The 27,568-nt window shown below is 37.7% G+C and overlaps 1 protein-coding gene across 3 annotated transcripts in view; it reads left to right on the forward strand.

Annotated features, from left to right (window-relative positions):
- The window catches only part of PLOD2 (procollagen-lysine,2-oxoglutarate 5-dioxygenase 2), a 73,354-nt gene that overhangs the window by 34,366 nt on the left and 11,420 nt on the right, over positions 1–27,568 (forward strand). For all 3 annotated transcript variants that reach the window (XR_010590630.1, XM_005303281.5, XM_005303282.5), the window contains exons 5-12: positions 2,731–2,843; positions 5,198–5,261; positions 6,301–6,398; positions 8,820–8,921; positions 13,606–13,731; positions 15,607–15,728; positions 25,121–25,225; positions 27,148–27,273. Coding sequence is in view for 2 of the 3 variants with exons in the window: in XM_005303281.5 (XP_005303338.2) it covers positions 2,731–2,843; positions 5,198–5,261; positions 6,301–6,398; positions 8,820–8,921; positions 13,606–13,731; positions 15,607–15,728; positions 25,121–25,225; positions 27,148–27,273 (856 nt within the window). In the remaining variant the exon portion in view is untranslated. The remainder of the gene's footprint in view (positions 1–2,730; positions 2,844–5,197; positions 5,262–6,300; positions 6,399–8,819; positions 8,922–13,605; positions 13,732–15,606; positions 15,729–25,120; positions 25,226–27,147; positions 27,274–27,568) is intronic.

The following is a 27,568-nucleotide window of genomic DNA, read 5'->3' on the forward strand; positions in this document are numbered from 1 at the left end:
GTGGTCCCCTCATATGGGCTACTTACAGAACTACCATTTCCGCTGTTCCCAAAGAATCAGAACTCATCAGCTTGTAAGATTCAGCTCAGGATCAGCACTTTGCTTAACATCACAGCACTTCAATAAACTTATTCTTGTTTTCACTATAAATATATTATAAAGGATTCAAGTGATAGAGTAAAATTTTGGAAACAAATGGTTACCTATAAAACACAATCATAACATGCTTTCTAGAGTCTAAACTTAACTAACAGGTTAACTACTTGTCTAAATAAGGTTTTTCTCACCGAAAGTCCTTTGCAGTGTTTTCAACCAAGGCTTACTGAGATCCCATTTTCATGAATGTAAACACTGTCCATTTACTTCCTGAGTGTAGGATGGGCGGGGAGGTGGGTTTGTGATTGCTTTCTTGTTATACCCTCAAAGTTCATTGTCTTTGCTCATAGACCGGGTACCACCTGAGGCTTGCTGCTGCTTCTTCTTCTTCTTTTTTTTTTTTTATTTTCCTTGCGTGCTGCTTCTATGTTGACTTTGACTTTGTATATAAGTGAGCATCCATTGTGTTAGCTTATACTTCTTCTTAATTTACATACTGAAAGAGGGATATACATTTCTTACCTCCTGGCTGGAGGAAAACCTGTTTTTCATCTTTGCTTGTAACTAATACCTTGACACAGACTTTAAAATACATGTGGAGGTCTTGTGCTGCCAATACTGAATTTCTAAACATTATAGATGACCATTTCCTAACTCAAAAATTGTTGTGGCCAACACGGGGGTTGATTTAATATACTTAGATTTCTGTAAGGCATTTCACTTGGTACACTCAACGTTTTGATTAAAAAACTAGAATGATATAAAATTAACATGGCACACATTAAATGGATTAAAAACTGGTTGACTGATAGGTCTCAAAATGTAACTGTAAACAGGGGATCATCATTCAGTGGGTATGTTTACAGTGGTGTCCCAAAGGGATCGGTTCTTGACCCTAAGTTATTTTAACATTTTTATCAATGACCTGGAAGAAAAAAATAAAATCATCACTGATAAAGTTTTCAGATGACACAAAACTTGGGGAAATAATGAAGAGGACAAGTCACTGATTCAGAGTGATCTGGATCATTTGGTAAACTGGGTGCAAGCAAACAATATGCATTTTAACATAGTTAAATGTACATGTATACATCTAGGAACAAAGAATATAGGGCATACTTGCAGGGTGGGGAACTGTCTTGGGAAGCAGTGACTCTGAAAAGGATTTGGGTGTCCTGGTGGATAATAAGCTGATCATGAACTCCCTATGTGATGCTGTGGCCAAAAGAGCTATTGTAATCCTGGGATGCATAAACAGAGGACTCTTAAGCAGGTGTAGAGAAGTTCTGTTACTTCTTTATTTGTACTGCTGGAATAGCATGTCCAGTTCTTGTGAAATTCACAATTCAAAAAGGGTGTGGTTAAATTGGAGAGGATGCAGAGAAGAGCCACGAGAATGATTAAAAGATTAGAAAACCTGCCTTATAGTGATAAATAGATTGAGCTCTTTGAATCTAACGTAACAAAGAGAAGGCTAAGAGGTAATTTGATTCCAGTCTATAAGTATCTGCATGGAGAGCAAATATTAAATAATAGGATCTTCAATCTAGCAGAGAGGTATTGTGACAGGGCACTATTAGTAGCACCCTGGTCTCTGAGGTTGCTACAGCACTGGGAAATTTGTAATAGTATTCTCTGTTTTCTTTTGAAGGAATGTGTATGAAGATGTGTGCTAATTTGTGAGGTGGGAAGGAGGGTTAGTGGATTGAGAAAGCTAAAATATTTATTTAGCAAAAACATTGCTTGCATAAACTCAGGCTCTGGAGCTGCCAGAATAGGGTTTCTTCTTGGAGACTTTTCCTGGATGGCTGCCATGTTTGTGCTAGAGATTCTATGATTTATTTAAAAAACAACCAACCAACCAAACCCTCTTTCTTCCCCCCCCCCCCCACCCACCTGCGCAATCAAGTCTTTAGACTTGTTTTTGCAAAGATGACCTACAAAATGTAAACCAAGTGTAACTGAGGCCTGGTCTACACTTTAAAATTAGATCGACTAATGTCGCTATGTTGCTCTGGGCTATGAAAATCTGCACAATCTGTTGTGCATGGCATCTCATCTTGGGCTCCTCTTGGACGCATGAGGGGGTGGAGCTTCGTGGGCACAGCTTTTGAGAGTTAATGCCATATTCCCCCACACAACCTAGCCCCTGCTTTTTCTTTTTTTTGGTCTTTGAAATAAATGTGATGTGTAACAAGCTTCAGCTGAATTTCCTGTACTGTTGTGGTATATTGGATTTATACTTTCCTGCCGGCAAGGAGAGGCTGACTACACTAAGGCTTAGCTTCATGCCGTATTCCACAGCTGGATCACTTCTTTCTTAGCAACAGTCGTAGCCTCAGACCCACACTTTGGAACTGTCTGAGCTTTTCTTCTAGCTATCTAAAACAGATTGCAGAATCCTCCATGTTTCTTAAAATGCCATTATAAGGGAATCTAATTAAACAGGTGAAAGCTATTCAAAATGTGTATCATGAAGACAGATCTTTGGAGATGAATTTTGGCTGGAAATTGATGAATTTCTTTTGTCTCCTCCTGCTGGCAGAGAACGGTTACACTGCTGTCTGACATGCAATGGAATGATCAGAAAGATAGTTTTCAAGTAGAAATAAATTCTCTTGTGTGATATTGCAGGATTTATTGGTTATGCTCCCTATATAAACCAAATGGTACAGCAATGGAACCTGCAGGATAATGATGATGACCAGCTGTTTTATACCAAAATCTATATTGACCCACTGCAGAGGGTATGTAGTGACTCGTTTTCTCCTCAATAGTAGTTCTTGCCACTTGAAATAACTTGCTGCCTCAATTATAGTGTCAGAAAGCTGCTACAAACTTGCTAAGAATGGGAAAAAAAAGTTTCCTGTGATTAGCTGTGAATGCCATAGTGCAAAGATGGTTGCTGTACTGCCGGGGTTGTCTGCCTAGAGGGTCATGAATAGACTTCAGGAGGATCATGATTCAGAGTATTGTTTCAGGCTGTCTGCAGATCCTGGCAGGCATCACTGTATTGCCTAAAATAATAACTCTGAGAGATGTGATCAGCCCCATTAATCTCAATAAAGACCCTGTGGACTCTGCAGGTACCTCTTGCTCTCCAACTTTCCACCCAAAGGGAGAATTAATTGGATTACAGCCTGGATTCTCAATGTGGGGGCACAATCCCCCATCCATCCCATATTGCTCAATGGGAGTTCCAATTAAGTCCCAGCAAATGATGAGATCACAGGGTGGTCCTGGTATGGCAAAAGAAGTCCCAGCGTGGAAGAGTCTGGGAACCAGAATGACATGCCGAAGTTTCAGAAGGTCATGCTTCAGAAGTAATGTTGAGTTCTATATTGACCCATTTAACATGAGATAAAGGGAATGGCTTACTGAGAGTTGAAGTCCTTGGAAATGTATATAAAATCAAACAGTAGTTTGTGAAACCAAGTCACAAAATATGTAAGGAAATCTGGAGAGCCCGAAGGAAGTACTGTAATTCAAAACTGAATATAAACCTTTTTTGTTTGAAGTGTATATGCCTGGATCAACATTTTTAATTTTGGGTTCCTACAGCCAGGCACCTAAATCTGTAATTAGAAATATAACTCATACCCTGAGTTTCAGAGGTATAGTTAATCAGAGCTGCAGCACAGAATTCCTATTTGATCCTTGCTAAAAGATGTTTTCATTGCAATGAAATACTTCAAAAATATTTGCAGGTCACCTTTTAGGCCTGATACGGAATTCTTTGTGCACCCTAAACTCCACTGAAGCTAAAGAGAGTTTGGGGTATTCAATGAATATACAAACAAGCCCTAATTATTTTCTAGAAGCAGGGTAGAAACTTCAGTTCTAGTAGAGCTGTGTGTATTAGAGCCACTGATACTGTATTATATCAAGAAGCGTAGTTTTAACTTTTATATTTGAAGAAATATGCTTTATGTTGTGTGTTTTTAAAAAGGTTAATCCTGTTTGGCTATGACTTCTTTAGTCTTTTTTTAGAGAGAGGACACAGGGGGAGACTTCTCTCTAGCTTATACTGACAAACTGATTCCTTTGGAAAGTCATGACCTCCATTTGCTGAGTTTACATAATTTAAAGCAAACTCATTGCTTATGTATAGTGCCCTACCAAATTCACAGCCATGATAAATGCATCCCAGACCGTGAAATCTAGCCTTCCCCAGTGAAATCTGGTCTTTTGTGTACTTTTACCCTATACTATACAGATTTCCTGGGGGAGACCAGCATTTTTCAAACTGGGGGTCTTGACCCAAAGGGAATTGCAGGGGGTCGGAAGGCTATTTTAGGGAGGTTGCGGTATTGCCGCCCTTACTTCTGCGCTGCCTTCAGAGCTGGGCGGCCAGAGAGAGGCAGCTGTTGGCCAGGCACCCAGCTCTGAAGGCAATGCCCCACCAGCAGCAGCGCAGAAGTAAGGGTGGCAATACCAGAGAGTGGCGGCTGCTGACTGAGGGCCCAGCTCTGCAGGTAGCAGCACAGAAGTAAGGGTGGTAATACCATACCATACCATCCTTACTTCTGCTGACAGCGGTTCTGCCTTCAGAGCTGGGCTCCTGGGCAGCAGCTGCTGCTCTCCAGCTGCCCAGCTCTGAAGGCAGCACTCCCATAAGCTTCAGCACAGAAGTAAGGGTAGCAGTACCGCACCCCCCCCTACAATAACTTCGTGAGTCCTTTTCACCCCCACAACTCCTTTTTGGGTCAGGACCCCTACAATTACAAAACCATGAAACTTCAAATTTAAATACCTGAAATCATGAAATTTACTATTTTTAAATCCTATGACTGTGAAATTGACCAAAATGGACTGTGAATTTAGAAGGGCCCTACTTATGTACTAGATCAATTTAAACAATTTTCTGATGAATCAGATGTTCTGGAGGGAATACGTGTGCAAGTAACTGTCAGCTGTAAAGCTAAATGAGACTTTGAAAAAGAAGAGTATTGAAAGATTTAAAAACTTGCAATTAGATTCCCCAAAACAGATGAAACAGAAAACTGTAACTTTTAACTGGTTAACATCTGTCAATACATTTAAACGTGTGCTGTGCTAACTTTTATAACACCTCAGTGTCTTTGCTGTTTTTAATTTTTAGGCACGTATTAACATTACTTTGGACCACAAGTGCAGAATTTTCCAGACCCTGAATGGAGCTGTTGGTATGTGTATTAGCACATATATTGATTGGCCTGTACTGCATATGTCTGCCATTAACATTCTTTTTTTGTTTGCTTTTTAAAGTGAAAATAGTTCTCCCTTATTTTAAATAAATAAATAAATTATACATGTATGCAAGAGATTACTCCATGATGAACACATTAGTAAGATTATCCTGTCTCTCAGATCTGATATGTACAATATCAATTGATTTTTCTGTATCACTAGCAAAAATATTAATTTTAGATAGTTTTGATATGTCTAAAACTAGGTTTGTCTAACAGTGACAGTGAAGTTGACTGACCTTTCCATCCTTCCCTAACTAAATTTAATTAGGGCTTGCAAAATACATATGGTATGTAAAATCACATATTCATTTGAGATCACTCTAGTAGCAAGGCATATAATGGAATAGGCTAGCTTTAATTTTTAATTTCCTTACATTGACTGGATTGTCATAATTTTAGTTGGAAATCCTTTTTTTATGTATGCACGAACTTCCTTCCTTCCTTACCTTCACCTTTGACCTTCAACTGTGGAACATCTCAATTGAATTCCTTCGTAAATGGAAAGTTAAAGTTAAGCTCTAGGCAAAGCTTCTTAAACCATGTGAAGTATGTAGAGCATAAAAACCTCTGAAGTTCCCTATGGACCTTATCCTCCACATCTAATTTACCTGTGCAGTGCTTAAAGACTAAGATAATAAGAAAGCCCATAAGATAAGTAGTGTAAATAAATTAATACTTAGCTCTTATGCCATTTTTCATCCATAGACCTCAAAGCATTTACCAAGGAGGTCTGTATCATCTCTGTTTTACAGATGGGAAACTGAGGCATAAGGCAGAAAGGCACTTGCCCTCACTCACCCTGCAAAATAGTGGCAGAGCCAAGAATTGAACATGGGGCCCGGGACTAGGGCCAGACTACTTACAATACCAGAATAAATTTAAAGTCTGTTAATTGTGACACAGCACCAATCACTTGAGCATCCTCCAATTAACTATTTTCATTCGTATTGTTAACATGCTGGTTAATGTGCAGATGAAGTTCTTCTGAAATTTGAAGAAGGAAGAGTAAGAGCTAGGAATTCAGTGTATGAGACGCTGCCCATCACTCTGCATGGAAATGGCCCCACTAAAGTAAGTGACAGTCACTTTTTCAGCTTTTATCAAGGACCAGTTTTAATAAGACAACAAAAGAAACTGAAATAAACTTTCAGCATAGCACCAGGAAATGAGGTGCTCACTTCCCAATTAAAGTTAATAAGAGTCACATGGCCAAAGTTTCATATATTGTGCTGATCACTTACTCCTCAGCCTGTTATTCCATTGCCACTATATTGATAACAAGTTATAGCAACTGCTCACTCTTTGCTTAGCAAACTTGATTGCAGCTCTGGATTTCAGAAGCTGATGCTTTCATTGAGCTATCATTGCTGAACAGCAAGTGGAGAACTTTGATTTTATTCGTAATCATAGTAGGTGATTTATGCATAGTGGGGCTTTTTGCAAATGAAGTATGTAGAGGCTATGAGAGGAAGAGAAGTCCCAGGCAGGGCACAGAAGTGGAGTATAACGCCTCAAGGCTCCAACTGCCGTCCTGTCAACACTTCTCATTTTAAAATCCCAGCCACTACTGACTGTTAGTTTTTTTTTTTTTTTCCGCCCTAGCATTTCATCATTTAAAATTAATATCTCCTGTATTAGATGCTGTAAACTATGGTTGACTTATAATTCTAAAATTCATACTAGATGGCTGATATTTCTTCCATATGGCTTCCATTTACAAGGGTTAATGTTTGCATGTGTCCTTCCAGTCATATGCATTACATGTAAATTGTACTATTAATTTTTTCATGAATTTTAACCTACAGACCATTTAAAAGCTAGTAATTGAAAACATTTGAAAAGTTCAGCTGTAGGAGTTATAGGCTGCAATGTCATCTAGAATATATTTGAGGCCTCATTTGCTAACATTTTTTTGTGGGTTCTGGGAATGGTTTTAGTAGATAAGTTTTCCTTACTTGGCCTAATATTTGCTTGATTCTATTTGGCACTAATTAGTACCTCTACTTAGCCGTCAACACTCGGATACAATTGTATTCTCATATGTGTGAATCGGGTGAAGCCTAATTCCCAAAATACTCTATATTAAACAAAACTTCTTTCCTGTTTATAGTCACGCAGCAGTTTAACCCACTTCTGTCACAGTGCAAAAGCATTTTAAGGATTTTAGTCTAAAAACCTACTGAAGCAGGAAAAAAAATCCTACTATGAGTTTCTCTGAACCATTTTGCAATAGTCTGATTGTGCCCTTCTGTGGCAATAGAGCTTAAGCAGAGATACATGAATGTGATGAACAGGTTAGAAAAACATTTAAACATTCACCAGCTGGGGAATGGCCATGAATTGAAATAATCTCCAAAACTAAAATACTTAGTATTTGCAAGAAACTTCTCTTTTATACATGTTCTGTTGAACTCATTAGGTTTAGTGGATTACTTTTTTATCTAAAAGGTAGGAGCAAAATTATAGCAATAATGTAAAGTGTTCTTTACACTGTTCCTTAGTGTAGTTATCTTTGTATTGGTGTCATATTTTATTTGGCTAAGCACTCTTACAGATTTATTTTTAGGTATCTGAAAGTCCGGTAACGCTTTATTTTTTGTCTGACTTCGATAAATATTTTCCACTTACTACATACGATAAAGAAAAGGGAAATAAACATATCAGGGCAAGTACAAGCAAACTGTAATAATTTTAGTTTATCATGGAGCAGTTTTCACATGGGAAATTATGTGCTGCCTACTCATTAAGTATAATAGGAGTGGTTGTAGGGCAAATGAGTAGGCAAATTCTAAAACAGGTTTCTGATGGTATGGAAGAAGTCCTTTAACCCGTGAGAATGGTAATATGAATTTGGAAGGGACCTTATTTGCTAATGTGGCCATGGATAAAATATGGCATCCAGGAACATTTGGCACTCAGGACAGCCTAACCTTAGAATAATTATATAACTGATTTGGAGCCAATTCCAGAGCTGACAACACAACTGCCAGAGAACCTGTCAGAGAGCCAGGTGCATCAGTTAAATATGTTTCACTGTTTGTTTTCTGGGTCCTGAAATAGCCGCTTTAAAAGGGAAAAAGCTTCAGTCCAGTTCATTCGACATCTGTGCACCTGTATCTTCTAAATATTATATAATCCCTTCCCCGGAAGTTTTGCCCTTTGCCCATCTCTATTTTCCCATAAATATCAGTGACCATCAGTTACAGGAAGGGTACTAACTTGGTTTTGATCATATTTTTTTGGCATGGCATTTTTCAAAGACAGGTGAAATGCAGTATGTGTTTTACTATGCCCACCACAATTGTTCAGCTTCTTGAAGCTGTGACCACAAATTCCGGCCCTTTTTTAAAATTTTTTTTAGGAAGAAAAGCATACCTATACAGAAATTAAACCTATTTTGAGGATTAACACTGATGTGTTAATCTCTGTGTTAAGATATGGAGATGGGTTGCATTTACTATAGTAAATGTGAATTGTTCTTTTGCTTACTAGATTTACCTCAGTTACTTGGGAAATTATATCCCTAATGCTTGGACACGTGAAACTGGATGTGGTGTTTGTGATTTAGATTTAATAGACCTATCAACGGTTACAGTAAGTATATCTCATGTATAACTGAACACTTTGATACGTGAATTTCAGTGCCCTTATAGTGATTTTTCTGAGACAAAAAAGCTGCAGTACATAATGTTACATTTCAAGCACACTTGAGGCTGTTTTCATATGTTAGATATTTTGCAAAATAATAATGGAAACAGATTAATGAGTTATAAACTTCTCAGTACTATTTTAAGTGGCAAATGTCAATATTTTCGTCTTGGTTATAATTTGGCACCTCCCCCAGCCCAGAAACCATTTCCCCCCCCTCATCCCCAGCCCCGCCCCCGAGCCCTCACCCCCTCTGCACTCCAACCCCCTGCCCCAGCCTGGTGAAAGTGAGTGAGGGTGCGGAAGAGTGAGCGATGAACGGAGGGGGGATGGAACAAGCGAGGACGGAGCCTCAGAGAGGGGGAAGGGCCGGGATGTTTAGTTTTGTGCGATTAGAAAGTTGGCAACCCTACTTGCATAAGTGTATGTGATTGCAGATTGTCCCCCTCAACCAGCTACAAGTCTGTGCAAAGATGGGAGGGACTGTGTGTGTGTGTGTGTGTGTGTGTGTGTGTGTGTGTGTGTGGTGCTGTTCAAACACACAAGAGAGGAGATTCTTGTCCTTGAAGAGCTTACAGTTTAATTAAAGGCAAAATGCAACAATTGAGTAAGGTGTAGGGAGGGTGGATGGACCATGATAAGAAATAATGAGGCTGTAAAGGTGCTGCTTCCTTAAAAGGGCTTATGGGACCACGTCTTCCATTTGCATTGGGGGGTGGAGAGACTCAGCTACCTACCTCTGGGCCTGGTGCTGATGGTGTGGCTGCTGCTTCTGCATTTCTTCCTGGAGAATGTGGGGGCTATCTTGAAGGGCCACACCCCCAGAATAATCCCACGGAATTTGAAAAATATTAAAAATCCATTGTATTACTTGTCTTGCTTGTGTGTGCTTTCTATTATTGGTAGCAATTATATATGCCCTGCTTAGTGATGCATTTTAGTACAGCATATGCCACTTTACTGATAAATCTTCTTCATAGAGTGGTTAACATTTGCTTGAATTCAACAATATAAGTTACCATGACACTAGTCTCAGTAGAGCAGTTCCTGCCAGAATGACAGTAGATTGGAAATTTCAATTATTTTTTTTTAAGACATGCCTGTGTACCACTTAATCATCTCTTGTTTGAAATGATGCAAATTGGAATACAAGTTGAAAAGGAAACAAGCAATTATATTTGTAAGTCAAGCTGGTTTTCCCTATGAATGCTATGCAGTCCATATAAACCTGGGTATGAAGAACAAACATAATGTTTGCTTTCAGGAAAACATGCCAACATGTTTCTGGATTTCACATATGGACAGTGCTGTATGCAGTGTTGTTGTAGCCATGTCCGTCCCAGGTTATTAGAGAAACAAGGTGGGTGAGGTAGTATCTTTTATTGGGCCTACTTCTGTTTGGTGAGAGAGACTAGCTTTCTTTTTATTAAGATCATGATTTTTAGTGTCTAGCAAAGTTATGATAATAAAGACTGGATTTATGGCTTATTACAACCATTTGAACTTGCTAATCCCCCTTTTTGTCCTCATGATTACAGGGGTGTTAACAGGCTACTTCACCTTAAATGGTTCCTTAGAATATGCGCCACTTATGCTACACTATTTGTGTATTTAGCTGTGAAACTTAGAGTACCTTTCCCAGACCTGAAGAAGAGCTCTGTGTAGCTTGAAAGCTTGTCTTTCTCACCAAACTGAAATTGGTCCAATAAAAGACATTACCTCACCCACCTTGTCTCTCACATCTGGACTATGACATTGAAATTTCAACACATCCTGATATCTTATGCAGACACACTGTAAGTGAATGTAGACTCTCTTAAAGAGAACTAACTTGAAGATTTTTATACCCATATTTGGTTTCTGTCTGACGTCCATTGCAGAGAGTTTTAAAAATGTTTATATTAATTGTCTGGTTTAGAGAGAGAAAAATATTTGTAATGATAAATTTTTGTGTGTAGGAGTACATTACTAAAAGCTTAGATGTCTATCTCAAATAACTTACAAACCTGTACTAGATAAAAAGTTACCTAGTTTTTTCAGATGATCTTTTTATATAACATTGCTGTAATTTAATATTACTGTTCTAAACCGAAAGTCCAAAATAATTTTAGCATCTAAATGGTTTGAAAGCCTTTGCTTGGCTTTGCAACACTTCTCTTCTATTTTTAATGAATTATTTCATTATTCTTGTTACCATAAATTGCAAATAGAAAAATAAATTTTGCTTAATGCTAACGAGCAAGTTATAGTAATCTATTTGCATGATTACAAAATTTTTATTTTAATCTACAGTAAAATGAATCTACAATGTATATCTCCTATAGCTGACCCATCAATAGTTCCTCGAGTTCCTTAATAGGGAAGTAGAGCATGGCTTGTTTATAAGGTTATGCCTTTCCTGTCTTTGGCTGCTTTCCATGCATTAATGAACTCTTATAATATGGATTAGTAAAATATTTTGTGGCATAAATTCAGTTTTGTAATTTATTTTTAAAATCAGTCTGTTTTCCTTTAGACAACTAAAATGTATTTTCTCTAGCTAAAACATTAACTTTATAGATTTTGCATACTATTTTAAAATTATTTTGTGAAATATTGTTTTTCTAATGTTTATATGCATTTCTTTCATAGGCCAGTAATTTAAAACCTTGACTTGCAATATTCAGTATCTACACTGAGAATGAAAATAACTTGTAGAGAATTTAGTTAAGTACATAAGAATGGTATATTTGGTCAGACCAATGGTCCATCTAGTAGCAGTTCTGCAATTTCATATTTGAGTTTCTTCAGAATTCTTGGCTGAATACCATCTGGTCCTGGTGACTTATTGCTGTTTCATTGATCAGTTTGTTCCAAAACAACCTCTGCTGTTGCCTCAATCTGAGTTCCTCAGATATGTCACCTAAAAAGAATGGCTCGGGGTGTGGGAATCTCCCTCACATCTTCTGCAGTGAAGACTGTTTCAGAGAATTCATTTTAGCTTCTTCATAACTGCCTTGTCTTCCTTACGTGCTCCTTTAGCATCTTGATGGTCCAGTGACCCCGCTGATTGTTTGTGATGTGTGCTGCTTCTTATGTTCTTTAAAAAAAAAAAAATGCAGTTAGTGTTTGTGTCTTTTGCTAGTTGTTCCTCAAATTCATTTTGGGGGAACAACTGCCTAATTATACTTTGACTCTTGACTTGCCAGAGTTTATTCTCCTTTCTATTTTCCTGAGTAGGATATGACTTCCCATTTTTAACAGATACTGTTTTAAATCTCTAACAGCCTCTTTTACTCCATTTAGCCATTATGGCATTGGGGTGGAGGGGTCCTCTTATTTTTTGGGGTGTGTGTGTGTGGGGGGGGGGGTTTGACCCTCTATAATGGTGTTTTAAAACTGCTTCCATGCAGCTTGCAGGCATTTAACTCTTGTGACTGTTCCCTTTAATTTTCATTTACTTAGCCTCATTTTTGTGTAGTTCCCCCTTTTGAAGTTCAATGCTCCTGTGTGGCTTATTTTCCTCCCTCCAAGGATGTTAAATTTAGTTATATTATGGTGGTTATTATTGAGCAGTTTAGGACTAAATCAAGAATTTCCTCTCCTCTTGTGGGTTCTATGACTAGCTGTTCCAAGACATTAATGGTATCTAGAAATTTTATTTTTGCATCCCAACCTCAGGTGACATGCTCCCAGTCAATACGGGATTGTTGAAATCCCCCATTCTTTTATTGGGTTTTCTGTTTTTGTAGCTTTTCTAATCTGCCTGAGCATTTCACAGTCGCAGTCACCATCTTGGTCAGGTGGTCAGTAGTGTATTCCTATTGTTATATGCTTATTATTCAAGCATGGCATTTCTATCTATAGAGATTCTATGGAACTATTTGATTCATTTAAGATTTTTACTGAATTTGACTCTGCTTTCTTTCACACATAGTGCCATCCCTCCCCGCCTCCACCAGTGCAACCCATTCTGTCATTTCTATATATTTTCTACCCTGGTATTGCCATGCCCCATTGATTATTTTCATTCCACCAAGTTTCTGTGATGCCTATTATATCAATAGCCTCATTTTACTATCAGGCACTCAAGTTCTCTCATCTTTAGTATTTAGACTTCTTGCATTTGTATACAAGCACTTATAAAATGTGTCTATTTGTCTGCCTTCATGTGATATAATTAAATGGGACTCTTTTTTGTTTTCCTGTTGCTCTTCAGATCTTATCTGTACTTTTATTAACTTCTATCCCTATTCATAAATCCTTCCCAAAAGGAATGTGTCTGTCAGAACTCCACACCTTCTGACTTTCCCACAGCCCTCAGTTTAAAGACTCCTGTATGACCTTTTTAATTTTACATGCCAGTAATCTGGTTCCATTTTGGTTTAGGTGGGGCCCATCCTTCCTGTATAGGCTCCTCATTTCCCAAAAGTTTCCCAGATCCTAATAAAACTAAATCCTTTTGGTTTACTGGACATCTATGTTAGCCTCTTGTAAAATCAGATAGTGAATGCACACAGAAGCATGATTTTTTAGATATGTAGTTTAGATCAACTGTACTAAAAACAGGACTGAGCTCGTGCTGTTGTAGTCTTAGAGAGGAGGGAAATGTTCCTGGTTGTATTTTGTGTCAACATATTATTTCTTTTAGGAACATCCAAGGGTTACAATTGGTGTTTTCATTGAACAACCAACTCCTTTCCTACCTAAATTTTTAGACAGACTGTTGACTCTGGATTACCCAAAGGAACTACTTAGTATCTTCATTCATAATAATGTAAGTACTGGGGAACTATCTGGAGCAGTTTTACTTTTATTCAGGTGCAATTGCTAAAATGTAATTGAGATTTTTCGTAATATGGTAAGCAGCAATGGAAAATATGTGGTAATATAATGTTGGTAAATAGCAGCAATAGCTTTTTTCTCAGAGTTTATTTGATTAAATTCAAGAGGCACTTTCTGGAGCCTTTAATTCAATTATATTAGGTTTTTTTCTGCTTTCTGTGGCCAAGACCTCAATGTTATTTTGTTACAATTCGGGTTCCTGATGTTTGTCATAACGTTTATATTACGTGAGGCTCCCAGCCTTAAAATGAAAGATATGAGTCTCCAAAACATACACAGGAGAGAACAGTTGGGCTGACTTTTACTTTGAGTGCTCCTTGCTAATCATCTAAGGCAGTGGTTCTCAACCTGTGGCCACGGTCCGCTTGCAGCCCAGTCAGCACAGAGCTGCGGTCCATGTGACATCTTCAGGGCCATACAGGTAGTATTGGATGCAGCCCACATAACACATTGTGGGCCACATACGTGGCCCACAATAGTAAATAGGTTGAGAACCACTTATCTAGGGGCTCAGTCCTGCAAGATTTAGGCCCTATTGACTTCAGTAGCATTAATCATATGAGTAGTTACTGAAGTGCACAAGTCTTTGCAGGATGTGATAGCAGGATTGATCCCTGTATTTTTCTCTCTTTACACGGGCATGTAGTCCATTGACATCAGTGGCATAGCATGCCCTCAAGCTTTATGAATATTTTTGTGGGGGGGGGGAATAGTAAAAAGATATGCAGATTATATACCAGTAATAACTATGGGCTTTTATCATTGTGCAAAACAAGTGCCTCATTGTGCCAATCAGAAGTTAAATAGCCTCTGGAATGATCAAAAGAAGTTGGCTATCCTTTTTAATATAAAGAGGGGGGAAATTGGTGACGATTTGGGGTTTTTTTTAATTATTCTAAAGCCAGCCATGTTATTTGAGAGTTGGCTTAGAACTATTGCATGCTGTAGAGAACTGTAAGGCTAAGGAAATTAGCAATCAAGAGAAATAGTAATTTCTGAGAGAATTATTCAATATTCAGCACCTCTATGAATATACACAGAAATGTTGGTTTTACCAACTTGGGTGAAGATGCTCTGCACAACTTCCACCTTGCTTCCTCCCCACAAACACTCCATTCTTTCAGTCAGTGTGTCCAAACCGTTTCCCCACCTCTGTCCATTTAAAAGGCCTCATGTCATAACAAACTGCCTAACTTCACAGAAGGATGGACGTGGCTCTAGCCAGAGTAAGTTTTGTGACTCTCCTCCTACTGGCCAACCAGGATTGTTGGAGAGCAGTGAGAAGTACTATCTCTATAGCATTCTTAACCTGAAAGTGAGAGACTGAACCCAAGATCCAAACACTGATCCCTACATGCATTTTATAAAGCTCTAAGCCCACATCCTGCAACTGGGTATGTGTGGGCAGACCCCTACATCTCTACAGAGCCCACTGAAGTCCATAGACGTTTGTGTGGGCATAAGGGTTCATCTATGCAGATTTTAGTGTGGGTTTGGGCCATAGATTGCAAAATACGCATCCAGCAAAATTATCATATAAACCGTTTGTGACTCCCCCAATACTAGAACCATAATAGAAATACAAATTCCATTGTTGCACCACAGTGGTTTTCCTAAGTTCTTCAACAAGAGCTTGTTTTAATACTTGAAAATATTCTGAAGCCATCTGCAAAAATTGTAATCACCTCTTCTTTCTTCCCGTGATAGTACAATTTGCACTTGGATACTAAATGTTTTATTATTTGTGTCTTACAGCACAGCAATTGGTATTTTACATTAATTTTGAATTATGTTAACATGATTACAGGAGGTTTATCATGAAAAGCACATCAAGAAATTTTGGGAGAAAGCCAAGAAGGCTATCAGAAGTATAAAAATTGTTGGACCTGAGGAGAACCTGAGTCAAGCAGAAGCCAGGAACATGGGAATGTAAATTCTGTTTTTCTAAGTCCTTTTTTTTAAATTGTATACTAATGTTAAGTTAGATTATACATTTTCAATAGAGGATAAATAGACACTTAAGCAAAGATTTCCATGGAATAACAAACTCTATTTAGACACACACACTGTTATATTGAATGTTTTATGAGGTGTCCTCATTATGTATACCATTATTTGTTTTTAATATAAAAAGCTGTTGTTCATTTGTGTAGGCATTTCTTGTTGGCTTGGATTTAACTTTGTTTAAATGATCTATCATTTGGACTTCAGATGAAGGCTTTAAGAATATAGGGAATAATAGATTATGTAGGAGTGGAACAGATGTTGTGGGTTATTCATGAAGTATATCTGGCAGGAACATGAACATATTTCTAAGCATATATGATGAGCAATGAAATCTGTCCAAATAGAAATGTGTTTTTAAAAAGAAGCATGCTATGCCAAAAAAGTAAATGATACAACATAAAATACTAGTTAATCTTTATACTACATTACACTACAAGACGCGTGGATGTTATTTCAAGTTTAAATAGATAAAATACTTTTTTCAGAAATTAACATTTCGGCTACTATTTTCAGGGATGCACATATGATCAAGACCTAAAACAAAGTTAGTATAGACTGATGTGTCAAGGGGGAAAAATACAGCTTGCATTCAAAGATGCATCAACTCTATGCATTCTTGTACTCGACATCTTTGATCTTGTTTGTTATAGTAAAATTAAATTAAACTTAATGTAGAACTAGAAGGAGATCTGGATATGAACACACCATCATTTTCTCTTTCTGCATGTATGGAGTAGGGTGGGGTTCAGAAATTGAACCCAGATCCAGATTTTGCATGTGTCTCCTATTTCATTAATTTGTATTTCATTAGTTCAGATCCATTCTGAACGTCCCCCAAACTTTATATGTGGGTGTAGTTTGGAACCTGAGCTTTGATCTGTATTTTATGGTTTTGGTCTATTCTCTCTAAGTAACAGTGAGAGTCTCTAGAGAGACCATGTTAAATGCCAGATCAAACTGCTCAATAATCCATTTTATTTCCCTAATACCAAATATATACCTTCTTACTCAGTGGGTTTACAATTACTTTCATTTTATGCTGTAAAATACATTTTCTTTCATTATTTTAAATTATTTATTTATTTGTATTAGGGAAGGCCTTAGTGCTATTATTTTTCTGGGTTGTGTAGAATTACATCAGATGCTAACGGTTAACAGATTTCTTGGCCTTTTCCCATGTTTTGTTCTAAATGTATATGCAACTACTTCCAACTTTGTCTGCTTCCATGTCTTTAATGGCCTCTAAAACTGTATTTCAAGGTACTTCTGATGAGAAAATGCAATCGTGATTATTCTCAGGACATTGCAAAAGAATGCTTAGGGGAGAGGAACTGAATCATACAGGGCTCCTACCTGTTGTTTGTTTCATATTGAGAATTGTTGATTTAAAACTTCCAGTGGATGTTATCTTTATCCATGTTTAAGTTCTTTTGGCTTAATGGTCTAAACATCACTTAAGGGGTTATAGGTATTGTCCGTCGACAAAAGGGCACTTCCATATTACCGATGTGTTTCTGGCAATCTTAATTGCTGCTGCGTATTCCTTGAGGTCTTTTATTACCTTGGAGGCACAGTAGTAATTAAGAAAAGGACCCTTAGTATAAAACCAAATAAAAGTTTCAGAATAGAATAACACAACTCCAGAAGCACAGCTAAACCACAGGTTAAACAATCGGAGTTTAGAAGTAAGAATCAACCCCTAAATTGTTAATATATAAACACTTCCTGTCTGCTGGCAACCTCCCCACCCTCACTAGTGGTGATGGCTAATGGATCACATTCCCCTCTTTGGCTTATTAGAGCCTGTTAGATATAACTGAACATACCAGTAGTGTCTTTTATTGCATCTATAGGCCAAATGCATCCCCAGTGCTGCTTGGTTAGGCATGAAGAGGAGTTGCATGCCCAATGTCAAGGTTGACTTTGGCCTTTGTGTATTTACATATTTGTCCTGCATCTTTTTCTGACAGCCACTGTATATTCCTTGCCTTTTCTCTGCATGCCTAGGTAGTTATACCAAGAGATGTTTAAAAAATATTTCATTGCCACCCCCTTACCTCTAAACATATGTATCCCCGATGTAAGAGGTTAAATTTGTGTGTGTAATATATGGTCATGTAAAAATGTGTACTGCATCATACAGGGCTCCAAGCTATTGTTAGCTCAACGATGCTCTACATTAACTATCTTCCTCTATCCCCATTTAAGTTCTTTTGAATTAATGGTCTAAATATCACTTAGGAAATACCTGTAATCTCTGGAACCTTAGTTTTGATTTCCAGTAGATTTATTCCTTCATCCATCTTTAGGGTTGACCCTACCCTTATGAGGTAGAGAGAGGCTCATGAAGTCTACTCTGTGCTGCTCTTTCAAGATTTGCAAGTTTGAAAAAAGAAATAAAACAGAGTCTGCTTTTTCTCCACAATTACATACTGCACTTGAAAACTTGTAAACTGGTTTATTGTATCTGCAGCTCTAGAGGATCTTCCACCCTCCCCCATTTATATTATTGTACAAGTGTGAAAGGGAAGTGCTGTCTTCAGTAATAAGCTTGTATCCTATTATAACACTAAGCTCCAGATCTCAGTTGCAGATCTTAGAGATCCCTGACTCCTCTCATGAAGCTTACAGTAGCATAATGTAACAGAAAGCAGAACTACATACAAAAGCCCCTAAGACTCTTTGCAATCCAGCAGATTATAAATAATTTAAATGGATGGTAGGAGTGGTGGTTATAAACTAGCCATTCACCAGAATATTAAAAACCCGCAAAGAGCCCCACAAAACTACCTGTTTGTCAGGGTTGCATAGCATTCTATCAAACTCCCCTTTGTAAGATAAGAGTATAATCACACTGTGATACATCACACTGGATACTTATTTCCACCACAATACAAATATAATATGGCCCATGTTGTTTCTCCTCTGTCCTGCAGGGGATGTGTAGCATAAAGGGAAAGTGTAAATAATTATATATAAGCCAACACAGAAAACAGCATTGTGCTCAAATGATAGCTATTAAAAGTAGGAATTTTAAAGTGAGTAATTCAAATATAAATTGACAGAGCACCTTAATTTAACCTAAAATCAATTCTAAGTCTATTTCAGGTTCAACTATATATTCTTCTATCCTCAAGGTCTGTTTCCACTCCCTTCTGAAATGAATCTGATTCCCTGGGACATCTGAAAAATATATGTTTGCTTTTCTCTGATAAATCTAACTAAACCTTTGGGTTAGATTTGTGACACAAATTCCCTGTGGGTTAGGGCTGAGAGCAAGCAGCAGATATTTCTTTTCATCTGGAATTCAGAATAATTTTATTCCATTCCCTTTAGTATTCCAATGTGAATGCATTGAAAAGAGCGATTCTTCAGAGATCTGACTTTTTTCAAGTTTTGATTGTATAGCTCAAGCAATGCTCAGACAGTTGTTAAAAACCTGAGGGTTTTGGGGCCAAATTCAAAAGTGATTTAAAGTGGTATAAACACATCTTCTGGACACCTCAGTATCTGTAATGTCAATTGATACTTACACACCTCCTCTTGTAAGTTGCTTTTACTGCTTTGCTTCTCTTAGATCTCTTAGACTCACCTCTGAATTTGGCCCATTGTCTTAAACAGATTTCTTGTGTGGAATATGTGTTTGAACAAATAGAAATAATCCACCAATCAACATTCCACAAAATTCTTGACCGCTGAATGGCTATTTTCAGTTCCTGACCTCTTAATTTTGGATTTATTTTCTAGTCCGTCTATTTTCTGTTTAGGTACTTTATTTTCCCTTATCAGCTGTAAACATTGGTTGTGTGCACATGCCAGAATTCCATACAAATGGACTACTCTTACTTCTATATCCAAGCTTTTTGAGAAATAGACCCAATGTCCTTCACTTTATCCATAGACTCTTGGGATATAACAAATCCATTATGTAGCATATTACCGTCTACTTGTCTTTTATCACTATGAAGAATATCCTGAGAGAGGGTATGCAGGAGTCCTACCAGCCATTCTAAGATATAAAACTTATGGCAGAGTCCTGTGACTTTCCTGTTTTTACTTTTGGCAATCTTTTGGCACAGCACATTCATTAAATGGGATAGATTTTCATTTTTCTATCCATGTCCTTCTAGTGTGCCCATTATTTGACCCCTGTACAAAATTAAGAATTACATAACAGTTCCTCCAGGAACATTACTCTCTTCTTCTCCTTAGTTTAACCAACCTCACTCATTTGGTTTACATTCCTCTCCCTTCCCCCACTGCTTTCCATTGTGACCGATATCAGAACCAAGAGCTAGAGTTTCATCTAGTTTCATATGAAGAGCCAGAGCCCGGACATCACTGTCATTTTTTTCTTAATGACATTTAAGGGGCAGTCCTCCGTGTGATAGTCTATCTGTAGTGTCCATTTGGCTTCCATTTTCATCACTAGGTACAGTCAATTGCAGAAATTTAACATGGAGTTGATATAATCACGGAACACAGTTACTTAGCCGGAAAAGGTGGAAGATGTTGCAATCTGAATGTTCTGGATCAATGAGTCTAGTAGGACACCCAAAACCATGGAGGCTGGAGGCCAGATCGCCTCAACAGTCGTTGAGGTTAATTTCCTAGTTAGATCCCTAAAAGGATTGTTCTCTTCCCCCCCCCCCCCCATTACTACTTATGTCTTATTTGGGATAAGTTTGAGTTGCTTTCCATCTGTATACTTACCTCTCGGATATTGTGACAACTGGGTGGCAGTGTTGGCTGTCCTTGAAAAGACCTAAAGCTGTGTATGGTCGGTGCATTGATGGCAGTGGTTTTTGGTATAATTCCAGAATGTAATCTGTATCGGGAACACAAAATAACATTCTTTGCACCAGTTGTAGAAGCAAAATGAGAGCAGAAGGAAGGAAGATGTAAAGTCATCTGAGCACTCTGCCTATGTATGCACATCTCTTGGAATTTCTGTTCTTCGTTTTTAAAAAAACCTTGTCTTCAAGGAACATGTGATATTTTACTGTCATTTTTTTCTGCTTTCCAGTTCAACTGTGAACTTGGATGTAGCCACCCGTGCAATTTGGAGACAAGATTTAACCAGCTGTTGTAGATTTTTGGTATAACAGAAAACTCTAGAGATTACGATGAATATGTTCAGGCTATAACAAATGTAAGAAGTAATTTGTTTCAGTTCCTTATAAGATTATAATTATCAGTCCCTAGAATCTTGTTATTGGATAATCCCCCACTTTCCCCCTCTCCATTTCAGGGAATTTTTACAGGCATTAGTAGCTTTTCAGGATGTAGTACAGCTACTATAGTAGTTCTGCTCCTCAGGCTTAATTTCATAAATAAAAGTTAGCCCTTTATCCATTGTGTGGTTAGATATGTTTATCTCTACTGGGACAGAAGAGTTGTGTATATACTATTCTGAAGGAGTCAAAAGATTTCACTAAGGATATTCAGAAATTGCCAAGTGTAGTTCTAGGTGACACAACTATGGCATGATCGGAACTATATGCTATTAATATCTTATCGAAAAGTCACCCCATGCATTCAATTCACCTCCAACTGAGCAGGAATTACTAAATTATATAATGCATTGGCTAACTCACATTCACCAAGTGGCCAGTAGTACTGATGGTTAGTTTTTGTCCTTCATAAGTCGCACAGAGAGGTGAATGTTGTCATCTTATTATATCACTAGGCACCATTTTTAAGGTGTTTCCCAAACTGCAGTATTCATAAAGAGAAGTCTGAATATGTCCTACGGTGTTCTGTCCTCTGTTCCAGGATTGCAATTCTCTTACCAAACTATGAAGGACAGAAAATGATAGACTGCCTCAATTTCAAATACAAATTATGCTTCTAGACATTTTAAATGGCTGTTTGCTAGAGGAAATTGAACGGATTATGTCTCTTCCCAACAAGTTACTGTGGGTTAGGACTAGCATATTTCAAGATCACATGGTCTCAGTGGAAGGTTTTGTTCACAAAAGAACAGTGACATTTTTCCTTTTTCTAAGACAAGCCAGTGCTTCACAAGCAGAGTTAAACAGTAGTTTAATCCTCTCTTAAAATATTTGTCTTCTCCTACTGACCACTTCTTATCACTGCTTTAAAACAGCTGCTTGAACTTGTGTGCAAAAAAAAAAAAAATCTTTTCAACTTTCACGTTTATACTACTAAGATAAATCTAAGCAAATGTACTGAGGCCAGGGAAATAAAGTTCTCCCTGAGGAGTTTAAGCTAAAAAGCATATGACTTGATTTTAGAGGTATTAAGCACCTCTGAAAAGCAAGCGGCCCAGTTGTCACTATCCCAATCTCCTACTTGAATTAAGGAGTAAGGTTATGTGTTATCGTAGCATATCTGTGTTCTTAAAGACTAAGCTATTATCAAAATATTCTGAAGCAGAAAGACACTCAAAGATTATTTGTATTTCCTAGGGAAAGCTACTAGGCTGCGATGAAAGTATCAGAAAAGTAAATCTGAATTTCATTATTATGAGCAGGTTTCCTTTATTAGTATTGAGAAATTGTATAACTCCATGTTATGTATAATCCAAAGCTATAAAATTCCCTAGAAGTTTTCTTAGTGGTGTTTGCAAGAGCATAGGTAAGAACCATGTTTCCTACAAACAAATCCAGAAATGCAGGCAACTCTTAATTAAAAGAGAAGCTCTACCCTAATGATACAGCCTGTTGTATTCTAGTGAGAATGAAAGGAAGGAATTACAAAATGAAAGGATTCAGACTAAGGTCAGGAAATCCAAACTGCTGCCTTAATTTTGAAAATTCTTGTGGGGTTTTTTGTTGGTTAAAAATATTCCTATAACTTTGTTTATTACAAATGAATTCCCGTATATTTAAGGTAATATAATATTTCTGAAGGCTTCCAAATAGATCACTAGTACCTTGGGTATATGTTAACTTGGAAGCTTTTCAAACGTCTAATAGCTTGTCATTTAGATGAATATATTTGAATACAGTAAGAAGGATTCTTAAATCTAGACACACAGAGCCAGTTTTAACAGAATACTCTGGCAATTTATTTTGTAAAAATAAAAAATTTGAAGTCCCACAAATTGCCTGCAAAATTTTATTTGCCGAGACTTAATTAATTTTTCCAATTATGTCTGCTCAAAAATGAATCTAAAGCTGCTACTTTTGGTTTTATTTTATGTAGCATATAATTAAAAACAATCTATATGCATTATTTTCAAATATTGGTTAAAAGAAAAATCCCTATGCTATTTAGCTGAGGCTTTATTTTCTAATAATAAAACCAAATGAATTTTATGGCAGTTACAAAGCTTTGGTCAGAGAAAATTAATAGACTGAAATAAACTCTGCCAGTGTCAAATGGAAGTATTGAGTGTAAAGAATTACTGGAAATTCAGGAATCATAGTTCACAACCTGATCCAAACGTGTATGAAAATTGGCTATGAAGGACGTGTTGGTTAAGTAATAGCCTGTACTTTCACCCGAGGCTGTTAACCATGAACCCATGCATAAAAACCTCTTCTTCAATTAATTCTTCATTGTATTGACTATCCTTCCTGTTAACTCAGTATTATTTTAGGAATTCAGCTCAAATGATTATTGCATCTGTGACTGAGTGAATAGCTTGATTTTAAGTCAATGGAATGGAGAAGGATGTCCTTTACCTTCCAGTGCAAGTTCCACAAACGGATCTTGAGGTACCAGTTTGAGCACAAGGACCTGATAATCAAGAGTTACAGTCCTTGATAAAGTACGCTTGCAGGAGAAATACTGCAGGCTGAATTCCGTGGTAAACCGAACAGGATATAGTCTTGTGGTTCTGCACTGAAAAAAAGACCCGCAGTGTTCTCCATACTTTGACTTGTTTGTAGTCTGTTACATTCACTTTTCAGTGACTCTTCTTGTGAGATCTGTTGGCTTTATGAAAAACCACCATTAATTTCCCCCAATACCAATCAAAACTCAATTCAATTTAGATTAAACAAAAGTAGCATTTATTAGAATTTTTACAGAAAGTAGAATAGGTGAAATAAAATGTATGCAGGTAAAATGGAATCTGTAGTGAGACCGTACAAGCCAGCACAATAAATGTAAGGTATATAGGGAAGATATTGCCTCAGAGTGATATTCCATCGTTTAAAATAATATATTCCCATAGAGACATTAGGGCCAAATTCATTGGTGATGTAAATTGTTGCAGTTCCACTGATTTCAATAGAGCTGTGTTCACTGATACCTGAACTTGGCCTTGAGTTCAGGCTACAAAAAGAAAATTCTTCTGCACTTATAATTTGTCACATTTATATTAAAGGATAATACAATATACCTCCTCCTTTCAGTGAAACTTCTCTTGAGAACAGGGACATTCAGAAATTACTATTTCCTCCTTTTCTGGTATCCGAAACATAGGTGATAGGATGTAGTCTATGAAGCAATCTATGGGCACGTCTATGCTGCCCTGCAGTTTGGACTACAGGGGTCTGAATTGCAGCATGCACCAAAGTGCTGCACTGTAACTTCCCTGCGTGGAAGCTGCAGACATGAACGTAAACTCTCAGACAGGACTACCTTAGTGTGAACTAGTGACTTTTAAGTTTGCACCTGAAACATCCATTCAGGGGCGTTACAGCGCATCCCTTTTGTACTCACTGCAGTTCGTAACCTGTAGTCCAAACTGCACAGCAGTGTAGACATGAGTTCCCTTTTTTACACTGATCAGTGGTCACCTCAGTTGGGATTTTGTTAAAATACTATATACACCAATTACATTCTTATTCTTTTAGATAAAAAGTTTTGCTTAATCAACTGGGTATAAAAAGTTCAGCTGATTTTTCCCCCTCCCCTCCCCATGTTGCTAATGGTTTCAGTTAACAGCTTTCTGGAAGGGAGTTCTATCACCATTCAAATCAGCAGATCACATCTGTAGCTCCTTTGTTCAAGCAAAGCTCATGGGTTGAGAATATATTAGACACCCAGTTAAACGATCGTTAATACAGAACCCAACACTTGCAAACTTGGCTACCCAAACTTCAGTACCTAAATCCATATTTAGTCACCTCAATGAAAACTGGAGATTTTCAGAGATGTTGAGCGCTGGCAATTCCCACTGAAGACAACAGAAGCTGGAGATTGCTCAGCACCTTAAAAAATTAGCCCCTTTTATTTAAGAATCCAAATGTGGATTTAAGTACATGATTTTAGGCACCGAAGTTGGAAAAGTTTTATCAAGTATTTATGTGAAAAACTCAAGCACATTTAATAAACTTATTTTTAACATCACACAAGGATGTACTGATTGTGCTAAGAGCTGCTTCCTCTCTTTGCAGGGACCTTTGTCGCCAGAATAAAGCATGTGACTATTACTTCAGCATAGATGCGGATGTTGTGCTGACAAACCCGAAGACTTTAAGACTTCTGATAGAGCAAAACAGGTTCAGTATATCTTTGTCCTACAGACTGAGGATCTTCATTTTTTCTAGTCTGGAAGTACTCTCCAGGATCCCCTTTTACTTGTCCCTTCTATGGCATTGCATTATTGTAAGAGAAGTTTGGCACAATTCCCTCTGGAGCTTATCAGCATTCCACTCTACTTGAGGAAGCATCAGGTGATAATGTTACTGCAAACTGTGCTGCCAATAGACTACTAAGCCATTCCAATGGCAAACATTTTTAACTCTGTAATTAATCTTGGCTGCTTGTTTGTAAAAAGCCCGCTTTAAAGGAATGCTGAGTTCTGGGGGGGGGGAAATAATCAGACCTAATTATTTGGTTAATGGAAATGCTTTCTCACTTGAAAATGTTGAAGTGAAAAAGGTAGATGAACTGAGCATGCTCACTGGATTGGGCCCTGCAGGCCAATTAGGTGGAGGAATCACTCTGGGGCTTAGGGGTCTGCATGCCCAGAGTGAGGATGCAGTGTGCATGTACAGAGGCAGAAACATGGGCACCTAGGCAACTTTTACTACAAAAAATGTAGGTGTCAAGCAAGTTTTGGCACCTACAAGTGTCAGCAGCAACTTATCATTCTTTATACTAAGCATGGCAGCTAATCGTTCGCAAAATGTTTTGCATAGAAGAATATGCACAAACAGCAATTCCCAATCTGAACATCCAAGAATCTAAATCATTCTGAAGACAGCTGTGTGGTGTCCTTGCTTTCTGTTACAGGAAGCAGGATTTCCAAGACTGATTAATCAGAAATTGTATGATTCAGGCATTTAAAAAAAAGCCCACTTGTTTCAGTCTTAGTATTTGGAGTTTTTAAAAAGAGATTTATTCTTGGAGATGATAGAAAATCATTGTTTTTGCTCTTATGAGCTGTTTCTCATTGTTAAATAATTTCTCAACAAACAAGACAAACTAAACTTTGACATCTGATACTAATAGAAATAAAACTTGTTAGCTTTTCACAATTTCCAGAAAAGATCCAATATTGACTACTATTCGCGGCTCATATTGGTTTTTTTCCTACTTTAGAGCCAACTCTTGCTTTACTTATGAAAATCCATGAATTCCCATGTGAGTAAAGTAGGCAGGATTTGGCCCTGAGTGGTCATGCCAGGCTTTTCAGGTGGGTCAGACAAAGAGGCAGAGTATTAATTTCATCAGCATATGTTAGAAACTTGTATTTACCTAATGACAAGGACTGAGTTGTAGATAAAGGCCTAGCTGGCATGTCATTTTGATTATATTATTTCTTTGCTGAAATCACTTGTTTTTGTAAAAGAGAAGTTTAGGACCCAGTATACTGCAGACAGAAGTAGCATAAGTTTCACAAAACAGGCCTACTTGGGACAGCACTTATAAAAGAAGTTCCATTTATTTTGCTACCATTTCTAGCCACCTCACATTTCCCTTCTCACCTCTGTTTTCAATGTCTGCTGAGTTATTTTTCCATTTGGAATAATTTCCATAATCAAAGTCCTCGACTTTTTTATTGTTGTTGCCTCTGCTACAAATCCTTAGCTAAGTTTAGTTAAAGGGCGACCATTTGTGCTACTTCTGCCTGCAGAAAGAGGACAAGAGAGTATTTTCCTCTGCCTGAAAACCTCCATGATTTATAGGGATCCTGGGCATGGCAGCTGAATTCCTGTCTGTTGCTCTCACCTTTGGGTGGGTGGAGTTTTGGAAACTGGCAGTTAATGGAAAATATTTCCCGTCAGCTCAAGTGTAGAACGACTTCTTCTAGATTTGATGATTTTATCGTCCTTCAATTCTGATGCTCTGTCAAAGTGCAGAAGTGAGAGGCGCCATCGATACTCAGCAGACGTTCACATGCAGCCTTACAACTGTTTTAATGCTAGCAGAATCAAAGTTCATGTTTATTTTCTTACTCAATATTTTGTTTTTACAGAAAGATAATTGCCCCACTTGTAACTCGCCATGGGAAGCTATGGTCCAACTTTTGGGGTGCTTTGAGCCCTGATGGCTATTATGCACGCTCTGAAGATTATGTGGATATTGTCCAAGGGAACAGAGTGTAAGTTACCTTAAGATAATCACGAACACCAGATGTCATTGTACAGTAGTTAGTGACATATTCTTTCCTTGCCCAGCAAATACCTATATTTTCCATGAAAAGAGAGAGAATTTCTGAACCGTTAATGTCGGTTACGTTGATGAATATCTTCAATAATCTGGGATTACTTTCTGTTTCTGCAACCTGGAATAGAAAGGCACAGTGCCCAGCACAATGAGGTCCTAGGTACTATCCCAGCACACACATTTAATAAGTGATGGTCATCCGTACTGAATATGATTATGCTATGAAAATG

Source organism: Chrysemys picta, chromosome 9 (genome assembly GCF_011386835.1).
Source record: "Chrysemys picta bellii isolate R12L10 chromosome 9, ASM1138683v2, whole genome shotgun sequence".
Classification (NCBI taxonomy): Eukaryota; Metazoa; Chordata; order Testudines; family Emydidae; genus Chrysemys; species Chrysemys picta.